The sequence below is a fragment of the Notolabrus celidotus genome, chromosome 3 (assembly GCF_009762535.1).
Source record: "Notolabrus celidotus isolate fNotCel1 chromosome 3, fNotCel1.pri, whole genome shotgun sequence".
Taxonomy (NCBI): domain Eukaryota; kingdom Metazoa; phylum Chordata; class Actinopteri; order Labriformes; family Labridae; genus Notolabrus; species Notolabrus celidotus.
Genome location: NC_048274.1, coordinates 33901286 through 33924113, shown reverse-complemented (window position 1 = coordinate 33924113; position 22828 = coordinate 33901286). Strand labels below are relative to the sequence as shown.

The following is a 22828-nucleotide window of genomic DNA, read 5'->3' as shown; positions in this document are numbered from 1 at the left end:
AAACAAACATTGGGTCAGAGGAGATAAAAAGATATTGTATAGATATTTCTAGTTGAAGTTTGTGCCTTTAAAAGAAAAGCCAAATCCTCTCAATAAGCACTAATACAGATTTCATAGTTTTGAATTCTTGCATTTTGATCAGAAAAGGATAGTCAAATGTTCTACACTTCTTATTACCATTTCATCAAAGTCCTGTATACAAAGAATTTAAAAAGTTGGTGCATCTTGCAAAATGGATTCAACAATTATGGTTAAAAGTTGATACAGATCAAAATTGAGTTAAAGTTTGAGGTTCTTCATTTAATAAACAGAAACCAATGTTAAGAAAATACATGTTTATTGATAACATCTCAGTTCATAAGAGTCGGCATATAATGATGTGACAGAAAAATCAGACTGCGTTACAAAATGATTTTTTTTTTCTTGAAAGTCAGATGCACTGCTGCATCAATACTGTCCCGTATAATTAATAACAATCTGATATCAAAACATGTACAAGTTTAAAAAAACAGCTTAATTAACAGATCACTAAACAAACCCTTAGCCATAATTCCATTTTAATTTGAGGTGGATTTTTGTTACAAATTGCCCAGAAAGCTGAAATATTGCAAATGTGTCCTTGTTAGAAATTGTATTGTGATTACAGGGCTGAGCAATATAATGTAAAAAAGGTATTATGGAAGAAAGTGGAGGTAAATAGTTTTCAGCAATCATATCACAGAAAAATCTGAATAGTTTATCCAGAATTATATTTATGAATGTATAAATATATTATACTTAGACAGTGAATCATTGGTATTCATACATTGCCCAGCCCTTACTTATGAAGTTGTGGCACTGAGAGCCTTACACACAAAAACATCAACAGTTGCACATATTGTAATGCAATACAAGTTATGAGCCAGTTAAATTCTAACACCACCTGAGAGATCAAAGCACAGATCAGTAGCGGTCATAATGTGGTCTCTGCTGATGAGAGTTGGATGTCTGGTTGGAGCTTGGAGGGCCTGATTGGTACCCACTCCCATGCCCCCACTGCCTGTCTCGATCTCGACCTTGGTCTCTGTCTCTGTCCCGGTCTTGAAATCTGTCTCTGTCTCTGTCCCGGTCTTGACCTCTGTCTCTGTCTCTGTCTTGCCAGTGGTGCTGCCTGCGATTGTCTCCTCTCCAACCCCGGTCTCCTCCCCAACCTCTGCCTCCTCCCCACCCATGGCCTCCACGACGATCTTGATACCTGGATGAAGATCAGAATAAAGTTTTACTCTTGCACATGGAAAGCAGTCAGAGCTTCTGCTGAATAAGATGAAACAATGGCTAAAGAGTTCAGAGAAAGATTGTTTGGATTTTTTAGCCTCACAAAAATCATGATTATATCACCAGGTTACAACTGTCAAAGTCAAAGAAGTTAAACCTGATCCCTATAAAGAAGCAGACCACTGTTCTACAAGAATAGGCCTGTTTTTACCACCACCACCACCACCACCACTACTACTACTACTACTACTACTACAACGATATAAAATAATTGTATAATGATACTTATCAAACTATGAAACATGGTTGTAAGTGCAAGCCATAGGTCAGTTACTTAAATGGAATACAATAAAATAATTACATCTATAAATTGGCTTGTATTAAAACAGCCTGTTTAGACCAAAAAGTTTCAAAAACAGTGGAATTACAGGAACTAAACATTGTGCCCAATCTCCAACAGTTAAAACATTTGTATGGAACAATATTATATCACCATGTAACCATTTGAACTGTTCGTAACCAGTGATCTACACTGTAGTGATGTTTCTTTAATGCCATATCCCTTTTTTTGCCATTTCACCTAGCTCTATTAAACACTGCTGTAAGATCACTTAGTTGCACATTTAGACATCCTGACTATAAGACAGTATTTAAATACACCACTATAATACAAAGCTCAAATCTGAACCATGACATTGTGTAAATCATAGATTTTATACCGTATATGTCCCACTCTGTTTTTGCAGCTGGTAGGTCATCCTGTTTCCTTCTTCTTTTGCCATTTGTAATATTGTGATTAACTTCAGAGTAATCTCCTCAGATTCTTGAAGAACAATCCACATCTATGTTTGGTCTTCCTAACTTTTTACATTCTCTGTTTATCGTTGATATAAAGGGGACAGGGCTTTTTCAGTCAGGGCTCCTACACTCTGGAACAGCCTTGCAGAGGAGATCAGACCTGCAGAGTCAGTCCTGTGTTTTATGTCATTACTCGAGACACATTTTTACAGGAAGGCTTTTATTGTGAGATTTTATTTAATTTTAGCTCAGATTTTAAAGGGTCTGTTTTATAAGTTTGTATGTTTCAAAGTTTTTATTTCATTTTATTTTTTATCGCTTCATTCTGCTTTGCACTTCTTCTTGTTTTTATTGCCCAATGTGAAGCACTTTGCTACTTGTATTGAAAAGTGATATATAAATAAAGTTCTTTTTTGTTGTTGTTATTGTTTTAGTTTGATTTGGGGATATATCAAGTAAAATTGATTTGCATTTTGCAAGGTTCTGATAATTTATTTATTGATTTATTAGTTTATTTGACAGGGGCCATGCAAAACAAAAAAACTGTAAAGCCAGAGTTAGCTATAAGCTAATTTTCATCTGTAGTTCCTGGGCAGGAAGATGTAAAATAATTTACAATACAAAAGATAAAAACACACAAGCATTTAAAATAATACATACTCAACAGTCCATCACTAATAACACATTTAACATTTAATTTCATTGTCTCTAGTTTGATGCGTTTAGAGGATTAACTCAGTGATCACATGATTGTTTTTCCTTGAGCAGTAATTTCAGTGTTTCATTGTTTTTGTTGTATCCATAATGTATGTACCTGTTATCCCTGCCTCTGTTGCCTCCTCCACGACTCCTCCAGTCCTCAACCATGGGAGGGGGGTCAGGGGGACGGCTCACATATTGCTGGTATTCATTATCCTCTGATGAAAATCTGTGGGCAAACAACTCCTCGTACTTCTTCTGGCTCTCCGTAGTCTCAGTCTCATTCTCAGTCATACTGCAAGAACAGAAAAAACAACTGATCAACTGGATACTTAATGCAGCCCACACTGATTCAGTTAGTATATTTTATACAAACGTAAAGGAACAAATAAGGTTGAACTGCCTTTGTGTGCAATGCTACACGCGAAATAAATACCTTGCTTATCTGAATGCAGTTACCTTAACCTTTAGCTTAAGACGAATACACAAACTAAACACCTGTTAAATATATATTACACGCTTCAAATAAACACATACCTTTCTGTAACGTCAGTGCGTTTTACCTTGGCTGCTAAATGTAATGAAACGACTTCTCGGAAGAAATGCAGTGCAAGTCCGTCGCTCTAATGATTCCCCCTGGAAAGAGTGATCAGGTTTAATGGTTCCGGGAGCGCACGCACCTGAAAGTGATTGACGGACGTTTCCTGCCAGTTAGGAACAGGATAAGCAGGTGGTACTTTATGTTTTAGTCTGTAACTTCATAACAAGTTTTGACTTTGAACACAACATTAAGGAAGACATTTGAAGCCATAGCTTATTTAGTGTTCAGGATAATACTATATTTTGGATCACACCGTTAATTCGTATAATTGATGAGAAAGTGACAGCTGCGGATAACGATCAAATCAAAATGTAAGTATCCTACACTTTAAATTAGCGGCCCAATATTCGTTTTATGTGTTTTTTAATGTTCGTTTTAATATGAAATTTTCAGTCACAATTATTCAGTGGTTGCGGACCACAGTGATGGTCCACAACTCCGCCTGAAACCGCAGACACACCACAGGTTGAAAAAGTGTGGGTGGCTCTGGCAGAAGCGCAAGCAGGTGGAATCCGCTCCGTGTCGCTGCTGCTGCCCTTCACTGAAACACAATCCCATTGGGGAGGAAGAAACTCTGCGCAGCGACGAAGCAGTGAAACGCAAACATTAACTTAAATCATCAGCGCCGACTACTTGAAAGGCAGCGTGGAGAGACTTAGTCCGATGTGTGATTAATTCAGCTGCGTGTCTGCAGAGATAAAACAAACGAACTTTCTCCAACGAGAGGGTTTTTTGCGAGACTGAGCCTGATAACCCGGTGAATCGAGTTTACGAAGAAGTGCTCTCACATTTCACTTGTCTGTCAGCAGCAAGCGGACTTATACGAAGCTGGGGAGCGGGAAATGAACTCTTTGGACCTCTAATCAGCTGTGGACTTTGACTACGCTTTAAAACATTATTCCCCACTCCAGCAGCTGCGTAAAGAGCCTACATATTAACAGGAGTTGTTCCTCAAGTCCGCGCTATGGGGTGAGTAATCCAGAGAGCGCTGCCCTTCAGAGCGCCTCTAATGACACCTGCACAGACTCAAATGGTATGCGTGTGAAAATACGACAAAATATCTCAACAACTGACCAATCTAATGCATGGCAGTCCTCTTATCAAATATCATGAAGGATAACGTTGTTTCTCAGCGCATGCCTTTGCGTGTTGGGAGCTGAGGAAGATCCCAATTTACTCTTATGTTGCAGCATGAGAGATGGTGTTAGGAGATATTCCGGTTTAATGTTTGAAACAGGCTTGATGCCATATATCTTGTTAGAGATTTATTCCTAATTTCTGTCAATAATGACATTGTTTGCTATATTCTCTCTGTTTTAGTTCCCTCTTATCAGTCTAGATCATGGTGTGAGGGTTATGATATGGAGATGTCAGAGTCTGCACTGCCCACTAATGAGAGATGGTACTTCAGGGAGTGTGTGTGCTTTAGTGTGTATATGTGTGTTTATTACAGTGTGGTGTACTCCCACATTTGTTTACAGGGCACAGTACTGTATTTTGCCTCCATAGTGTACTGTGATGTGAATGTTGACTCTGTGGCTCAACGCCATAGTTATGCAATCACACCACCTCTATATCACAGTTTCTTTCTGTAGTACCCAACTTAAAAATGATGCATTGTTTACCACTCAGTTTGGTTTGAATTATTTTAAAATGAAACCTATGTCAGGATAGTTTCACTGAAGTTTAAGCCACCCTGACATCTGTAGAAATAGAAAGGACTAACAGTCTGAGTGTTCGGTAATGACGCTAGAAGTGCCACAACATGCCATAGTGATTGTTCCTTTCTGTGGTAGACATGTTTTTTTAATGAGTAAGAAACCAGTTCAACAGTCCTGACTCCTCGTCAAGAGTTTGTCTCACTCATCCAGCAGGTTTAAAACTGAAGGGAGTCAGTAGTTTTGTCATGAACCTGGCTCAGACCAGCAGCCCGAAGCCAACCAGCCCAATGCAGGAATTCACACATACTGACAGAGACATGGCAACAAGTCTCCTTTCCCCCCCATGCCTGGTTTCAGAGCATGCCAACCAGCTGTATCACATGACAGCTTTCTTTAAAGCCTAGACACAAACTGGTAGTATTTTTTTGTGTTCATTTTCACACATGATGATCTTTGATGTTGTTTTTCTTGATGGAATTATGTAATTATTGTTTTGATAAATATATTAAATAGTAAAAAATGCCAGCTACAAGTTCTCAGACAGTAACACACTAAATATCTCCCTAAAATGATTACATAATGATTACATCATAAAGTTGCCAATGACTAACTTTCATTTAACTGACAATTTGCTTCAGAGCTCTAAATGACTTGTGATTGGGTAAGTAATGTAATCTGTAAAATACCAGAAAACAAGAGATAAATGTTCATCGCAACTTATCAGTGTTTTCAGATTACTTCAATAAGCCTGTTCATGCCCAACAATCGTCAGCAAACCACAAAACCCTGAAATATTGAATGTATTTACTGGGAGAACGTAAGACTATTATACTATACTCAAGCTATTACTAAAGTAGTTGAGATGAGTTTTCTATCATTTAATACACCGATTAATCAACAATCTTTTCTAAAGCTGCAACCATGGACTATTTCAAAGTGATGGATAAAGTTTCTCTGACAAATTTATTTGGTGAATACCGTTTCCATGTCTACAGATCAGCATTTGAAATGTCTCCATTTTGGATTACCAGGAGTGACTAGAAGTGACTTATTGCTCAGTTCTGAATGACAGATTGTCGTGGCAGTAATTTGTTAGTCACAGGTTGCTCTGCTGTTCAGCTCACCCCGCTTTGTGCTTTAAAGTCTGATTTACTCTGAGTGGGTATATTCTGTAGTTTACTTATTAAAACATCATGAAAAGACTTCAACTAGTGATTGAGACCTTTAAGTCATTTGAAAAATTTGACAGAGGTTATAAGTCAGCTCAGAAGTGCATTCATGCCTCCTCTGTTCCTGTGCAATAGAATCAGATTCTTCTTGCAGTCATTAGTCAAACCCTCTGGGCCACTAACAAGAATGCAGGTGAATGGCATTTCCGAACAGACTTAAATTTTGAAACAAAGAACTAATGCTAATGATACTTTACAGAATAGGATCCCAACTTATTTTGTTTTAAACTGGATAACCTTTGTTTGTTTGTTAGTTTCTAAAGTCTTAGATCTTTAATAGAATGTTAATTGTAATGTTCAAAGCCCAAGGTAACTTGATTTAATGGCTCCTGTGCCCAACCAGTGCTTCATATCACACGTGTTTTATTACACTGTTTTATTGAACAGAACAAAGAGAAGCAGTCAAACCTCTCACAATGAAAAGCCCTAACCATTGGCATGTTTCCATTGAAAGTGGCTCAAAACAGAGGTTGATTAATGAACTCATCAATTGTTTGTTGCCTAGCAACCACTCAAGCTTTGGATTTTTACGTTTTTCTGAAGTACAAACCAAGGTTATATTCACTTGCGTGTATAATTGTGTTTCTCATTACTGCTTGATTACATTTTGTAATGACGCAGGATGTCCTGTCCTAATTGACAAGTCAATACAATAGATTGTGCGTGAGTGAGTGTGTTAAACAGTGGGGACTATAGATTGTTGTTATTTTCAGGTGTCCTTTTGTCCCTCTTCACTACTAAATGCAGTTCAAAATTACCTTTAAGTTAAGACACACACACACACTGACACACACACTGACACACACATACACACACACACACACACACACACACACACACACACACACACACACACACACACACACACACACACACACACACACTGACACCCTAGGCATTTAGTTTTCTACTTCCTATTCCAGATCTCTGTTGATGTGATCTGTCAATGCCCTCCTGACCTTGCCACATTTGTTATTGATCACATAATTTCCACATGACATAAATTACACAAGAAAGCATGCACAATAAAAAAAAAGTATGTTATTTAAAAACAGATTTACTTTCTGAAGTTGAAAAATCATTGATAGTAGTAGAAAAGGTAAGCTGTGGATGTAGTTTTAAGTAAAGTTAGTATTCTAACTCCTGTTGTCCTAGATATTCTTAATAAAGCTCAGATTGCCCCAAAAACCCTTTGACTGAAGAATCAGTCATACAGAAGCAATGTAATCAGCATATTGCTCTTTAAAATAAGCCATGCTCAGAGCACTTCTAACACAGGGATAGATGATAATCTGCTGGCTGGCCAGAGACTGATCGCTGAAGGATTAACACTCATTGATTAGGCTCACTGACATGTGACGTGGTAGTGGCTCCCTTGGCTGCCCAGCCAGGAGAGTGACTGTGCCCGTGGGCCTAATCTGAATGTGTGCTCTCTGTCTGTGGTTGTAGGGTGGAGGTATTGGTTGTGGAGGTGTATAGGGGAGTGGAAGCAGGTCTTACTGTTCATGGATCATGGGTAAATGAAAGGGGACAGACTGACGGCGGATTGGACATCCCTTTACCAGATGGTTGAGGCCTAGGAGGCCATCTGCTGCCATGCTGCGCCTCTGTGGAGACTTCCTCACTTCCCTTTTCTGTGAGCACTCAGATTAAGTTGGACCCTGCATCATACTGTCTCGGTGTGATGGAGGAGGAGCTGCTGTGGTTGCTTGTTTGAATCTGGATGGCTGCCTTTGTTGTTTTAGATTATGTTTGTTCCCCTCCTACCAGATAAATGAGCTGTACTGGAGGTACAGCTCTGTGTACAGTATGATGTCAAGACATTGGTAATAACAATGAAAGTCTCCTTTTAAGAATGGCAGTTTTAAAACAATGAAAAATTACAGAAGTCAAATTTGAAATGTCCATTAAAGGTTGAGTATGCTGTGTTAAACCAATGTGGTCAAAATTAGACTCAACAGGGCAGCTGAGCTTTAATAAGTGGTTCCACAAGAATTCCTAGGATGGTGAAGAAAACCTTTTTGTGGAGTATATTTATTTAGCCTTTTAGTCCTTTCTGATGAAATACAGAATACTGTGTTTGGTCAGGGCTGTGAAAATTCTTCAAATGAAACAATCAAATTTAAAATTACTGAACTGCTAAAACATTATCATAAATAATCACTTCAACATTTTAAGCATCCGGGGATGTACAAAGTTTGCCTTATCAAAAATAAAAAAATGCAAATCCTGATTTATAAGTTAAAATAAATCACAAATTCTGTGAAAACAATGTAGCATGTTAGATCCTTTTTTCAGACTAAGTATTCAAAGCCCAAAGACAACATTAAAACATGTGTTTTTTAATAATGAATCACTTATATTACTCATCTTGTATTAAATTTATTTAATTCTTGTAGTCAGCATTACGATGATTCAGCCACTTATCATTTAAGCACTTATTAAAATAAAGGGAATAAAGTTCTGAGTGATGCATACAGTCTTCTCTGCTATGGTTATATTGTTTTATCATGCTAGATGGTGAGAACAATCTCCAGGGTTAGGTTTACTTTGTGATCTAATACAGTCTCTCACTCTCCTCTTTTACTTGTCCGCTCTCATAAAGTGAAGGTTTCTGATAAGATACACTTTTTAAAAAGATTTCCTGTGTTCATAAGTATGTTATAACAATAACTTGTAAAAGTGCCAGTCATAATATCCGATCCTTGAAGCCAGGTCTAGTTTAGCTCGTAAATTCATTTATTTTCCACTATAGAGCTTTACATAATTAATGTTTTTATAATTCAGCACGGATCCTGGTCCACATTATTGCATAACGCACTCTACCTGTGGGAAACCTCCTAGTGGAGCACCCTGTTGGTTGGGATCAAGTCCCAGGTGGAGTTACAGCAGGTATGATCCTGCAGAGCTCTGAGCTCCTGCCTACTATGTTCATTCACTCATACAAACCACAGCTCTCACTAATAAGGCAGCTCTGATCTCCTGCTGCTTCGGCAGTTCAAGTGAGGGAGTCTGCACTGATCAGCTGACACATGACCAGGATTACAGCAGATAATGAGAAGTCAAGTTATTTAATTCTGTATGTGTGTTCACAAATGAATGCTGCATTGGTCTTCACAACACATTTGTTTCTGACTTGCTATTCTCAGATTACTGGAGTCCCCGGATCTGTGCACCTTGCGACCTAGATATGCATTTCTTATTTTGCCTCTCTGACAGATTTGGGAGAAGATGTTCTTTTGTGCTGCAGGAAAGCCAATTGAAACTTGGTGTATTGTTGTCGGCGCCTCTACAGAGAGTGAGAAAGGATAAGTGTCATTATTCCCTACTGCACCATAGATATTTGACAAGTGACTAATGCAGCTTTTGTACCTGAAGTCCTTTGAAAAGTAGGAGCACTTACTATGTTCAAGGACATCCTTTTTTATATATTCTTTGAGTCATATAATAATTCTAAATTCCCCCTCTCTTTTAAATGTGTAAAATGACTCTGCTATGACTGATATTAAGTTATGCCCGGTTTCTCCTACAAAAAAGGAAAAAATAATTATGAAAGGGGGCTAGACACACATCTGTCTTCCTTAATCATTGAGAAACTCTTGATCCAGGCCCATAGCCATCTCCCACAAGGACAACTGGTGAGAAAAATAGCCAAGATGGCTAGCTGTAGAGCAAATATGGGGAGATTCAGTCTTAAGAGTCTGAGTGTAAGTCACAACCATGAGGAGTATGTCTGCACCATACACTGTATAAAGAATGGATATAGTATCCGTGACGTCACCCAGCTGTTCCTGAGCGCTGTTTTGAAGCCAATTGTCACTGGATGCCATACTGGAAATGCTGAACAAAACCAAACTTGGTCCAAGCTAGTGTGAGGTAAAGAGACGGGCCTTTAGCCTTTTCATCAATCAAGTCATCCATGTCCTTATTTTGGCAAAACTTGTAAGTTTAATATCTTCCAAAATACACGGTTACAAAAAATCCACCCCCCTGCAGTGTGTGCTGAGAGAGAAATGAGCTACTCAGACCTAAACCGTTTTTTGTACCAGGCTATAAACATGTTTATTTCTGCTGTAAATCATCATCTTTTTGTAATTGGTGTGTATGTGGTTTCCGGTGTTTCTGCAGCTAGCCTCAAGCGGATGATCAAAGAACTGCAGTTTTTAGCACTTCCACACAGGCTTCATATTTTAAGACAGGAGGTTGCCGCTTGGTTTGCACCAAAATATGTAACTGATAGATTTATCAGAAAGCTAAGCATTTGTTGTTTTCCTGTCGCTGGTCTTAGTTGAAAGCGGTGGTGCTGCATACAGTCTTCTCTGCTCTGGTTATATTGTTTTTTTTAGAAGGTGAGAACAATCTCCAGGGTTAGGCTTACTTGGTAATCTAATGCAGCCTCTCGCTCTCTTCTTATACTTGTCCCTTCTCGCATGCTTTTAAGGTTTCAGGTTTCTTTGCCTGTTTTGTTGCACTCAAAGAGAGTAACTGGCTCTCAAAGTGTAGCTCGAACAGTGTCATTTAAAAGTAAAAGCACTTCACTTGTAACAAACTTTTAGAGTCATAAAAGTCAGTAATGATAAGGTCAAACGTTTTAGAGCACATGAGGAAAACTCATTCTTGAAAGGACGGGAGCTTCAAGTTATTGATATGATGGTTATATGTCCTGCGTTTGTGCCTGTCTTATTGAGAGAACCGGGCATTTTGAAGTGGACAACATCTCTTAAAGTGGAAGAGTTGTGTTCACTGCCCACAGGCTACATGATGCAAGTTCTAATTATCCCTAAGACAATCGACTGTGCTGAGAGTTATTTTCATTGGGTCAGTGAAAATAGTACGATGCACTTCTCAATTATAATGTCAGTTCAGGATTATTGTGTCGCCTCTCGAGGGTTCAAAGGGGGAAAGTTTATTTCTTAACAGGTCAATGACCCAATGAAGTCCCACTGTTAGAGGGATGTTGTCTTACTAATGAATAGATCCAATTATAGTGTTAAAGCCTCATTTACTTTACTAGGCCTGTGAATGTGCAGCCAGACGTACCTGGATGTACAGTTGACTAGTTTATTTGTCCACAGACCATTTTCTCTCACTACATGTTGTAAAACCCAAGCATTGTGTATTGGTGCTATTTTATCAAATTTAGAGGAAGACTGACGCCTTTAACAAGTAAAGCAAATCGAGATAAAAGCACGCCTCGCTTTTTGCTTTGGACTCTAACAGTGAGGTTGCAAATCATCCATTTCTAGGTAAAAGGAACCAAAGTGATGAAGTTTACATAAATAAGTATCTGTTTGCTTACTTTGCTGAATTTTCAGGCACTGCAGCGTCCTGATTCAACCCTTATATTCATTTGTATATGTGTAACTCTATGCTGCCTCAACGGCTGAGTGGTTTCAGTTGCGGGTTAGGTAACATTATGTGCACGCTGCTGATTTATGCTGAACATGCTACAAAGCCTGGGTTTGAAACTGTCATGAAACCATCCAATATTTGACCTCAGATCAGGAATGACTTATCACAAGTTATCTAAACAACTGACAGCTGTCTGGTTCACTTGGACAAAGAAGTGGGTGACTGATTTAATGAGGAAGTTTGTTCATGGAATGAAGCTGGAGTGGATTCCAGTGCTCAGGAATCTGGACATGGCTGTTCCCCTACTTACTGAAAAAACACACCTGAATTCCACAGGTGAAGCAGAACCTGAATGCAACGTGACTACAACTGCTTGCATTAAAATCACCAGTCACACTCTGCTGTTGTGGTTCACGCTTCATCTCAGTACGGTGTCATCCTGCATCTTTTTGAAATGCTTTTCAAGCAGGAGGATTATCCCGTTCTTAGCGAACTTCAGTCTTGTCTGGGATAACATTTCAATGCATTTAAGAGAACATGAGGGAGGCTGGCTTAGTCGTGCATCACTTAATTTATTGCAGTTTCATATTTCTCATAAGGAATGTTGCAAAGTAATCATCGGTTGTGCTAACGTGGCATAATGGCTGTAGGATATCTGATTAGTGTATTGTTTGTGATGTGCACAGCTGTATCATCAGTTAGACAGAGTTCTCCTTTGTTTTTGAGTTCTTATTTTTCTGCCTCCCTGCACATTTGCTGCATCATGAGTGTGGAGTAGCCTGAAGTGGGTGTGTAGGTGTATGTAGGCATAGGCCGTGCTGACTTACTCAGACCTGCTTACCCCACAACCAATACACACACACACACACACACACACACACACACACACACACACACACACACACACACACACACACACACACACACACACACACACACACACACACACACACACACACACACACACAAACACAAAGAGGAACGCATGCTCACTTATATATTATTTAAATAACCAGATGGGGACAGTGGACAGTGCACCCAACAGTCAGTGGGACAAAGATTTCAGCACACTCATGAAGTCCCAAATGTTGTCATCTTCTTTTTTTGTCCAGTAAATCAATCAGCCTAATGCTTTTTATCTGCGAAAAGCAGATCACTGGATTCCACCGACAGTTTGTGTGAGTGCATCCATGTGTTCAGCTGTGGCCTTTCGCTTCTCTTCCCCTGCCAGTGTGAGCTGGCTCCAGACACAGCCACTGCAAAGGTCAGCGTGTGTGTGTAGCTGTGTGTGTGTGTGCGTGTGTGTGTAAAGCGACAACAGTGATCTGTATAATGGGTTTTGTTGTTCCCAAAGCAGATGAAGACTGAGATTAGGCTTAAAGGGGGTTGTGAATTTATTAGGCTTTCATTTCTGTGAGAACCATAATCCCAGTGGAAGTAAAAGCTTTATTAGCTCATGAATTTTTCGCTGCCTGCTGGCCTTTCTGTCTGTCTATTTTGAATTTTTTTCATCTGGATCTCATAGAAATCTATATGTTCTCTTGACAACTGGCTGTTGCTATCAGCTTTAAAGCCCTTAAACAACAACAACTGCACTGTGCCCTGCCAAAGAAATCTCCCTCGCAATATGAACAAGCTTCATATTCATGTTTTGGCTAGCTTCTACAGTCATTAGCTGGGTAAAATGTTAGGACTTATTAAAAACAGACTCATTTGATTTGGATTTTGGCAATTTTCTTTCCAAAAATGTTTTTGGTGCTCCAAAAAGCAACATTTCTAAATTCTGTTGAGCATGAATACTTTTTGCTATGCTGAGCAAAGTGTGTCTGTGTCATGTTGTCTAACTTGGCACCCTTGTGAACACTTCACACATTTTATTGAAACCTTTCAAGGAAGAAGTGGAGGGAGAAGGTGTAAAATATCAGGAGTGCACAAACTTATAGAGAAAAAAACGATGGTTTAGAAAGTTTGTCAGAAAGCATCCCTCCCTGAAGCGTGACTTAAATGGGAAGACTATGTGCATTTGAGTCTGGTCGTCTGTTATCGTGTTAAATTCTTGAGTGTTCCTTCATCTGGAGCCCTTAGCTGGAGCCTACTGCAATCTAACCAGGAGGAAATGTAGAATACAGAAAAATAAAATAAACCTTAAAGATCCTGAATACCAAACAGACTTACCTGGATTACCTCACAGAGACAACTGACAAACTGTGCACTGGTAATTGTTAAAGCATCTTTACTGTGCTGACTCAGAGGGAACCCAGAAACTGATGGAAGCTGCATTATCATCTACTGCACCTTTGTGCCATTCTGTCCGTCATTGTAAAGTACCAACAATGACACGAGAGCCAGAGGTTACTGGAAGGTCAGTACAGATTTTGACATAATATTGGAATATTAAAAACATTTGAATGTTTCATTAGGAAGGAAATGTTCTCAACATGTTTGGGGAAAAAAAGGAATATCTTGGTACCAAACATGCAACGTGTTTCCAAGAAAACTGCAACAAGGCACTCAGGCATATTGTTGGGTCTAGAGCAGGGGTGTCAAACTCCTCTCAGTTCAGGGGCCACATACAGCCCGAGTTGATCTGAAGTGGGCCAGACAAGTAAAATAATAACATAATAACCTATAAATAATGAAAACTCAAAATTTTCCCCCTTGTTTTAGCGCAAAAAAGTACAAGTACATTCTAAAAATGTTCACATTTAATGAACTATCTTTTTACATAAACAGCTGTTGTATTTTTCGCCATGATGAGTCTCATAGTTGGCCGAATATGATATTCTTTAAGGACTGAAACCTGCGGCGAACACACCAAACACACGTTTCACATTCACCTGACACAGTAGTGCTAGTGTTAGTAAGGAGCTCACCTATTACGCACCCACATGTAAGCACATGCACGATATAAGGTTCCTTTCGAAAGCAGTGGATCCACCACTTCTACATATACGTAAACTTTAGTGTTTATTGGATCTTGAAGTGCTCTAAAAAGTCTATGAAATTCAACCAGATTATGCAAACTCCAGAGCGCCTTTCAGGTGCACTGCGTCAGCCGTTTGATTGTATATTTGTGAGGACAAATTTGAAATAGCAGTTACAGATTTTTCACTTTGCGAATCAGCCCATGAGCCAGATTGGAACCTCTGGCGGGCCGGTTTTGGCATGGGGGCCATATGTTTTGACACCCCTAGTCTAGAGAATACAGAGAACCTTTTTAAAACGTGTTTTCCTAAGAAAGATATGACAATGTAACATGTGAAATGTGACAAGCCAGTATGACTGACATGTAAAGGTTTTATGTAAGAATTAAATAAGAAAAGTGCTCTCAATAACCTCCCCCTTCTGAAAGCCACATTCACGTCACTTTATCCTTTCCGACAAGCTACTTTCCAACCATCCCCCTGATAATCATCTTCAGCCATTATTGGTTCTCAAAGCGACCTCTGACCCTTCTCATGCAGCCACTCCACTTAATTATTCCTCACTCTTGCAACTTTGCAGAAGAGCTTCTCCACCTCCCTCAATCTCCTTTGGAAATGAGAACTTGTAGTGGATAATTTAAACCAGCTGGAACCATTCCCTATGGAGCACCTCCATTAAAACAAAGTGCAACTATTTTTTCTCAATCAGCTGTGGTGTTCTCGCTGTGATAAGTACGTGTGTAGCTTAAAATGAAGCATGAGTGTACTGCCTAGAGGTGGTAGTTAATTTTACCACAAGCTGCACTCAAATAAAATGCTAGAAATGTACTTAGATTGGACGACATGGCTCTTGATGTTTGATCAGGTAAAGTGAAAAAAATATAAAAAAGCAAAATATTTCATTATCTGTTTTATATATTGTTTATAGATGTATCCTTTGTAACAAATGATCTAGCTTTCCCATTTTCCCATTCTCATAGCCATGAAATTAAGATCACCAACATAATGTACAATACACTAATCCAGCATAACTTGTAGCTCACTGCTCGTTTTAAAGAGATAACTGTCAGTGCGCAGAAAACAAAAAGAGGATCAAAATGCAGACTAAAAAAAAAACTAAACTGAGACAAAACAAAACAAAATGTACTTCAATCAAATCCTCAGGAAACACGAGAAACATGAGAGCACTTGGAACTCAGGAAAACAAGGTTACACTCAAGTAATAAATTACAGTCATGGTAGACTACACAATAAACTGACACAGAAGGGAGGAAACAGAGACTAAACACCAACAGGGATAATCAGTCACAGGTGATACAACCAGACACAGGTGGAACTAATGAGGGTGCAATTAAACTGATAGGAAACGCAAGGGCAGGAAGTAAACTGAACCAGATACACAGGGGGCAAGAACTACAAAATAAAACAGGAAACAGAGGAGACCGAACTAAGAAACACGAGAGAAAATACATACACAAGTAATAAAAAACACAAGACATGAAACACAGGGAAAAGACCATGATTAACACAGGAAGAACAATAAACAAATCTTAACAAAAGCAATTATGACAACACAAAAGAGCAGAGGAATCTCTTAGCATATTTCACAACAGTTTCAACTCTTAAGATTCAAGATTCAAAGGTTTTTATTGTCAATTTTCACTGTATATACGAGACATACAGGAAAAACGAGATACTGTTTCTCTACAGCTTTTAAATATCTAAACCTCAGGGTCATGGCTGTTGTTTTCTGTGTGTGCATAAAGTCTGATGCCCCTGAGAGAGAGAGAGAGAGAGAGAGAGAGAGAGAGAGAGAGAATGTATCTCATGCAGAGAAAGAGCTTCTTCTTTTACTATTTATTCCCATGATGGGGGAAGGTCATAATAGCATATTTCCTGTTACATTTATGGTTGATGTTATTAAAATAAAAACATGATTGGTTGTTAATCACATTATTTAAATTAAAATCAGAAACAGAAAGCGATGATTCTCTCACCCTGTCAGGATTCTATTTCCCATAACCACCTGCTCACCATACATGATCCCTTACTGAAATTACTTTTTAACCTCATTGTACATATTAGCCATTACTGTGCTGGTCTTTTGGATAACTTTTACCTCTGGCTGTCATTGTAATGGTTTTGTTGCACTTCTAATTTACTTAGTCTCCTCCCTTAGTGCAAAAACAAAATGTAAAAGCTTATATACTAAAGTTTGGATTCTTTTAGCGTTAAAAAGGACCACTCCATCAAAATAGTTTATTGGCAAACATAAAAAGTAAAACAAAAGTCTATTGTTGTGAAATCTGGGATTAGAAAATCATTTAAGGCCGGGTTAGGAGGTAGGTTTACGAGCTCAGCCCCAAATAGTGGAATACATTTATTCTGTGTAATCGGACCACAAACAGTCGTGTTACAACACCTTATGGTAGTTATTATTTGGGTAATTCTTGATTTGTTAAGGAGGAGGAGAGAGTGTGGGTAAGGTCAGTGAAGCAGTAAACAGCACTCTCTCTCATTTGATTTGTTCATAGCTAACATGCATATACTGTACATTGGTATATAAATAATCATGTGAACATTGGCAGTTTCATTTTGGTAGACAGTGGAACATACCATCATTTACTCAATATTTTAATAAGTCAAAATGATTAGTTTCAGATTGCTCTTTTAAAAAACAGTCCCTACTGAAATGGGTTCCTTAAAAGTACACAAGAATGCGGGGCGGGGGCATTCTTTAAGTCTTCCCTTATTTCCTGACACCACGGGCAGGAAATGGTCTCAAATCCACAGTGGAATCTCCTATTAGACTGTAAACATGAGTGCAAAAACAAGTGCACAGTCTCTCACAAACAGCGGGCCACATGACTGTTGTCTACAAGAGGGGGGTAAGTGGTGTGCAAATGGCTTTGGGTTGCTATAAGGATTGAGCGTGTGTGTTACATTATCACCTACCTGCCTGTGCTGGGACTCCCAGGACTCTGCACCCCTCGAGGCACAGCTGAGTGTCTCTGCAGATCTAATGTGGTGGAGAAATACTACGAACTCACTCCAACTTTGTTAAATGGTGTGACTTGTGGATTTTAACCAAGTGAATATTGTCTCGATCCATCCTTTCCATAGTACCTGTAGTGTTCTTTTTCTCATGTTGTCTCTCTCCTGTGTCCTCCCCTCTCCAGGGAGCAGCCGATCTACACCACCCGGGCCCATGTCTTCCAAATTGACCCATCCACCAAGAAGAACTGGGTTCCTGCCAGCAAGCAGGCCGTCACTGTCTCTTATTTTTACGACAGCACACGAAACAGCTACCGCATCATCAGCGTGGATGGATCCAAGGTATGGGTGTGCATGAACACAGTGCGTCTGTGTGTGTGACTATGAAACAAGATAATGAGAACCATTTAACTGCTGGCTCTGAGGAAGACCCCTCAAAGCTGCTGTTTCATTAAGTAATGTATGCTCACTTCTCCCTTCAAACATGCCTCATTAATATATTGTTGGAAAAAAATTAGATTGAAATAGCATACAGGTATGAAAAATATGTTCAGTGTTTACACAAAATAATCCAACTGTTGTTCCAGGCAATAGAGTGTTTTCCACCATCTCCTGCTCCACACAGGAGCAAACTTTAACTCTGTATCTACGAAAAAACACAATCTAAGGGTTTAAAAAACTTTCTGAGATTAGATAATCCAAGATAGTGTTCTCGTTGATGACTTTGTTTCTGTTTTTCAAGTATTTTTTTGTCACTAAAAGGCCAGAAAGCACATAGAAATAGTCCATAGCATTTTATCTTGATAAATCATGCTATTGAACAATCAATTAATCAATCAATCAATCTTTATTTGTATAGCGCCAAATCACAACATATGGTATCTCAGGACGCTTTTACAAACAGAGCAGGTCTAGACCGTACTCTATGTTCTATTATTAACAAAGACCCAACATCAAGACAGGATATGATCCAGTCCCATCTTACAGACAGGACTCTGTCTATCTCATCTTAATCCAGTATGAGCAGAGCACCACGCAGTATTTAGCTAGTTACAGCGGCAAGGACAAACTTCCTTTAACAGGCAGAAACCTTGAGCAGGACCAGACTCATGTTAGACAGACATCTGCTGAGACTGAGTTGAGGTTGGAAAGCAGCGACTCAGAGGAGCCTATGAGACAATGGAGCTCAGGGTCTCAAGAAAGGTCTAATAATGGAGACACTACTCGTATAACATCACATGATGAATGTCAGGATGAATTTGCACAATAACATTAATTCTCAGAGGCCATCACCTTCATGTGTCTTATAGCCTCCATTAAGAAAGTAAACAATGGAATGGGTATATAACTACACAGTAAGAGTTCAGCAAGGGGCAGCACGGTAACATTTAGGTGTGAATAAAAGTCTGGACACCAGTGAACCCCTCTTATAACAAATTAACAATAGCAGCCAAGAGCTGCAAGCTTGTTGAGTTGCAATTAAACTTAATTATCTGTAATTTGCTGTAATCAGAGAGGAGCAGGCAGTTGTCATACTTCAAAGACTGAGGGGATTTTAAATCCTTGTCACACTGGATCAGCTTTTCTTTCTCAAACTGTCAAATTCTTCTGCTGTGATTTTTGACAGGATGGGATGCTTTTCTTTTTAACTCTGTTACACCCGTGTGCTTTGAAGAGAAAGGATGTGTTTGGTAAATCTGAATGGGACCATTTTCAAAAAGCCTTTCATTCTTTTATTTTTCAGAGATTTTGATTTGTCATCATGAAAGTATGAGGCTGAGATTTGATCATACATGTGACAACACCATATGAGTGTGCCTGTGTCTCATATTCACACCACCTTCCTCCGCTCACTCAAAGAGTACCGTGTTTCCATGGTGATCAGTGTCTTCTCTCTGTGTTAACACTGGAGGAGGGTTATGACAGTGACATCCCTCTGCTGACACTGCCGGGCAATCACTTTCTGCACAATCTTAAATTGGACATATTACCTGCAGAGCCACTCCAGACACTGAGCGGGGTGACAGTTGTTTGGAGCTTTCTATGTCCTTGGGGAGCGGTTCTTTTAACATGCACTGCGCTGTTTAGGTGAAGTTCCTGCTGGGTTCAGCGACAGGATAACCAGCCCTAACGCTGAATGGTGGCTCTCACAGGAACTCAATTCATATATCAATGTGACACGGCACCCTTTTTACTACAATTGCTTAGAACAAGATCTCTGTTACAGCAGCCGATGAATCAGACCACATTTTGAGATGTTAGTTGTGTGTGGAAGCGATCTATCTATCTGAAAGGTTGATTATATAACTATGGCAGTCAAAGGGAAAAAAACATGACATGATTTCTAGATGAGGAACATAATTTTCTATTCAATTTAAAGTATTTCAGTCATTTTAGAAGAACAAAACATCTTTAACATCATTTAAAATGCACAGTTTCTTTATTCCTGCCAGGCTTTGTTGAGTCAAGCTCTGTTAGCATCAAAATAGCTCTCTCTCTCTCTCTCTCTCTCTCAATCTCTCTCTCTCAATCTCTCTCTCTCTCTCTCTCTCTCTCTCTCTCTCTCTCTCTCTCTCTCTCTCTCTCTCTCTCTCTCTCTCTCTCTCTCTCTCTCTCTCCGGCTGGGTGCGTCTATATTTTTGTATGCCCCTGTGTTCACGAGGCCTAGAGTCCTCTCTCTGCTCTTTCACTCCTGTCATCCTCCCTGTCCTCCTGCGCCCCCCCCCCCCTTAGGTAACCTTGAGTAACAAAGCAGTGTGTCATAAAGTGTCTGCAGCCAGCAGCACTGTGTGAGTTTTCAGGATTAACATTTTTAAAATGAAATGTTATCTCAGTTTGAATTGAGATGTCTCTGGCTGATTTTTCCAGTGAATTTAAGTCAAAGGGATATCGGTATGAGCAAAGCAACCGTTAGCAAGAAAATGTTGAGTCATATCAAATACATGTTAGATATAGTTCCTAGTTTGTGCACTCGCTGTGAGGAAGACAGGTCTGTCTAGAACAATAGTCTTTGCAGCTCTACACACTGACTATGACAGACCGTCAGCTTCTATTCATCCGTGATGGCTGTGCAACTCAATGGTGATGATATGCCAAGTAATGGAGCAGCTTAGCACTTTTGTGTCTTGTACAGCAATGTGGCAGGCACTATGACAACACAATGAAGAGCTTTCTCTGTTATTGATGAATTATTTCAAGTGTGTTACATTTCTAATTGAATAAAAAAAATCCCTTCATTTGAATCTTTTCTTTTTTTTTATTCCACTCTCATTCTCCTATAAATCCAATTATTTCTTTATAAAGCTATTATTTCTTTGTTTTGCCGCCTGTTTCACAGCCAGCCTCCAAAGTTAACATTTTGGCCCACTTGCTGGAGGCTGGTTAGCTACAAGACATGTCTGCCAAGAGTATGAATTCAAGGTTCTCTTTGTGAGCTTGTTACATGTGTTTTTGGCTGGCAGGTGTGTGAAATGTCTTTACCTCTTCACTGTATAAGTGACTGTCAAAACCCTGAATGCCCTGTGTTATCACCACCTTGCTCCCTATAAAGTTGTGCACTGTAGTTTCTCGATCTGTGTCATAAAGTCCCCGTACCACCAAAACGAGTGTTATTTCCAGTAAGGATGAACAAACAGTGGATGTGCTGCACTTCTGAATCTAATATTCTCCCCCACCAGTTTAATCTTTCACCAGTTTGTTGAAGATATAGGCCCAGCTCTGTATAAGTATAAAGTTTATAGAGCTTCATTGATTTAATACAGAAATACTGGAAACATTCTTGACTGTAAATTTCTGACGTGGTGACTCACCCCGACTTCAACTAAGTTCATAACCACCTGTCCTTGGAAAATTACACCTGCGTCATCGTCAGTGGGGAATGAGTTTCTCCTCTTAATATATGGTGGGATCAAATACATCAGGTCATTAAAGCAGTTGGCAAATGTACACACATTTTCCCACATTTCTTCATCCACATCACACCTCTGCCCGATGAGTAATCACACCTTTTTTTACATTTTATGAGAGAACACAGCGACTAACCTGCAATCTTTATTTGGCGGTGCTCAGCTTCCGCTGCTTCTTTCACCTGTTCATTATCATAACTATCCTCACTGCCAGTTTGTTACCATCTTCTTTTAATGTACAGCACATCCTTCAAAAACTGAGCTCTTTGCTACAATTATGTGAAATCCAGTTCTATCTTCTCAACAGTTAAGTAAGTTAATGTTGAGAAGATCAATATACAGTGATAAGGAGGACAGGAGAGTGGATAGAGTGAAACTGGGAGATAGAGAGAGAGAGAGGGGGGGGGGGGGGCATTTGGGAAAGGAGCTGCAGGTTTGAACCCTGGCCACCCACTTGAGGGCTTCTGTACATGGGGCACACAACACAGCCACTTGGCCAAACCAACGCCCCATATTTTCATATTTTCTGAAATACAGTTTCAAGTTTTTTATTATAATCCACCATGGGCATATTCCTCATCTTAAGACAATCTCGGGGGCCTTGAAAAGTATTTTAGGGTTGAGCAGTTTTTGATTGCAGGAATCTCTGGCTGTAGTTTGAAATCTCTCTCAAAGTTTTACTACTTCTGCCTCTCTGCATCATTGGCTGGTGCTGGTGTCATTAAAGAGGCTGGTTTCTTAACTTTTACCAATCAATTTGCAATCACAGCGCTCCCTGCAAAGTGATGCTTTTTGTGCCAGAGCTAACCAACCGAGGTGTCTGTGTATCATTTCAAACACTTAACTATAGGAGACCTAAAGAGAGTTCACTGATCAGTAAAGAAGTTGGGATGTGAAGCTAAATTTAGTCATGGAAGCAGTTGTAGCTCAGTTTTATCAGTGCTGTGTACAAACTACGCTAGACTGGAGTCTCTTTTAAGACAGACTGACACACAAGAGACGGCTGGTCTGGGTTTTATAATTAGACTCAAAAACTTTAACAAAATGTTGTTCTACAGAGTTCAATAGTAGCTGGACTTTATTCAGGGACATGTCTGTACTGTCCCAGTTTGAAGCCCTTGGTAGCTGCTTTCCTTTTCTCCAACTATGACAAAGTTTTCTGGCATTTGGGGCTTGACAAGTTATCACAGCTCTTTCACTCCCATACTCCTCTCTCATGTTACATCTCTTATCTTACTTACTGACTCTGCAGATTCTGTGTGCTGCAGACACATAATCAGCCAAGAAGGATGTCTCCTCTAACCTCCCGGCCATCTAAGAGATTCAAACTGACCCTCAAGCTTATTGGCCAACTGACTTCCATCTGCGCCGCCTTTGCCACTTGATACACAGCCCTGTCACAGCTGCCAGC

At 39.5% G+C, this 22828-nt stretch overlaps 2 protein-coding genes across 4 annotated transcripts in view; one reads left to right on the top strand and one right to left on the bottom strand.

Annotated features, from left to right (window-relative positions):
• Positions 1-320: 320 nt before the first annotated feature.
• LOC117810087 (RNA guanine-N7 methyltransferase activating subunit-like) lies at positions 321-3444 on the bottom strand. Of its 2 annotated transcripts, none has more exons than XM_034679692.1 (3): positions 3315-3444; positions 2867-3046; positions 321-1234 (listed from the first exon to the last, which is right to left on the bottom strand). In XM_034679692.1, the coding sequence occupies exons 2-3, from the start codon at positions 3043-3045 to the stop codon at positions 943-945; spliced, it is 471 nt and encodes a 156-aa protein (XP_034535583.1). In that variant the 5' UTR covers position 3046; positions 3315-3444; the 3' UTR covers positions 321-942. The 2 variants fall into 2 exon arrangements, with proteins under 2 accessions (XP_034535583.1, XP_034535582.1); XM_034679691.1 differs by having other exon boundaries at positions 3289-3420.
• homer2 (homer scaffold protein 2) overlaps positions 3406-22828 on the top strand; it is a 35468-nt gene continuing 16045 nt past the window's right edge. The window contains exons 1-2 of one of the 2 annotated variants that reach the window (XM_034679690.1): positions 3406-3663; positions 17698-17854. In XM_034679690.1, coding sequence (XP_034535581.1) covers positions 3662-3663; positions 17698-17854 — 159 coding nt within the window. In that variant the 5' untranslated portion in view covers positions 3406-3661. Of the gene's footprint in view, positions 3664-3827; positions 4322-17697; positions 17855-22828 lie in introns of those variants that run through there. The other variant, XM_034679689.1, reaches the window with a different exon arrangement.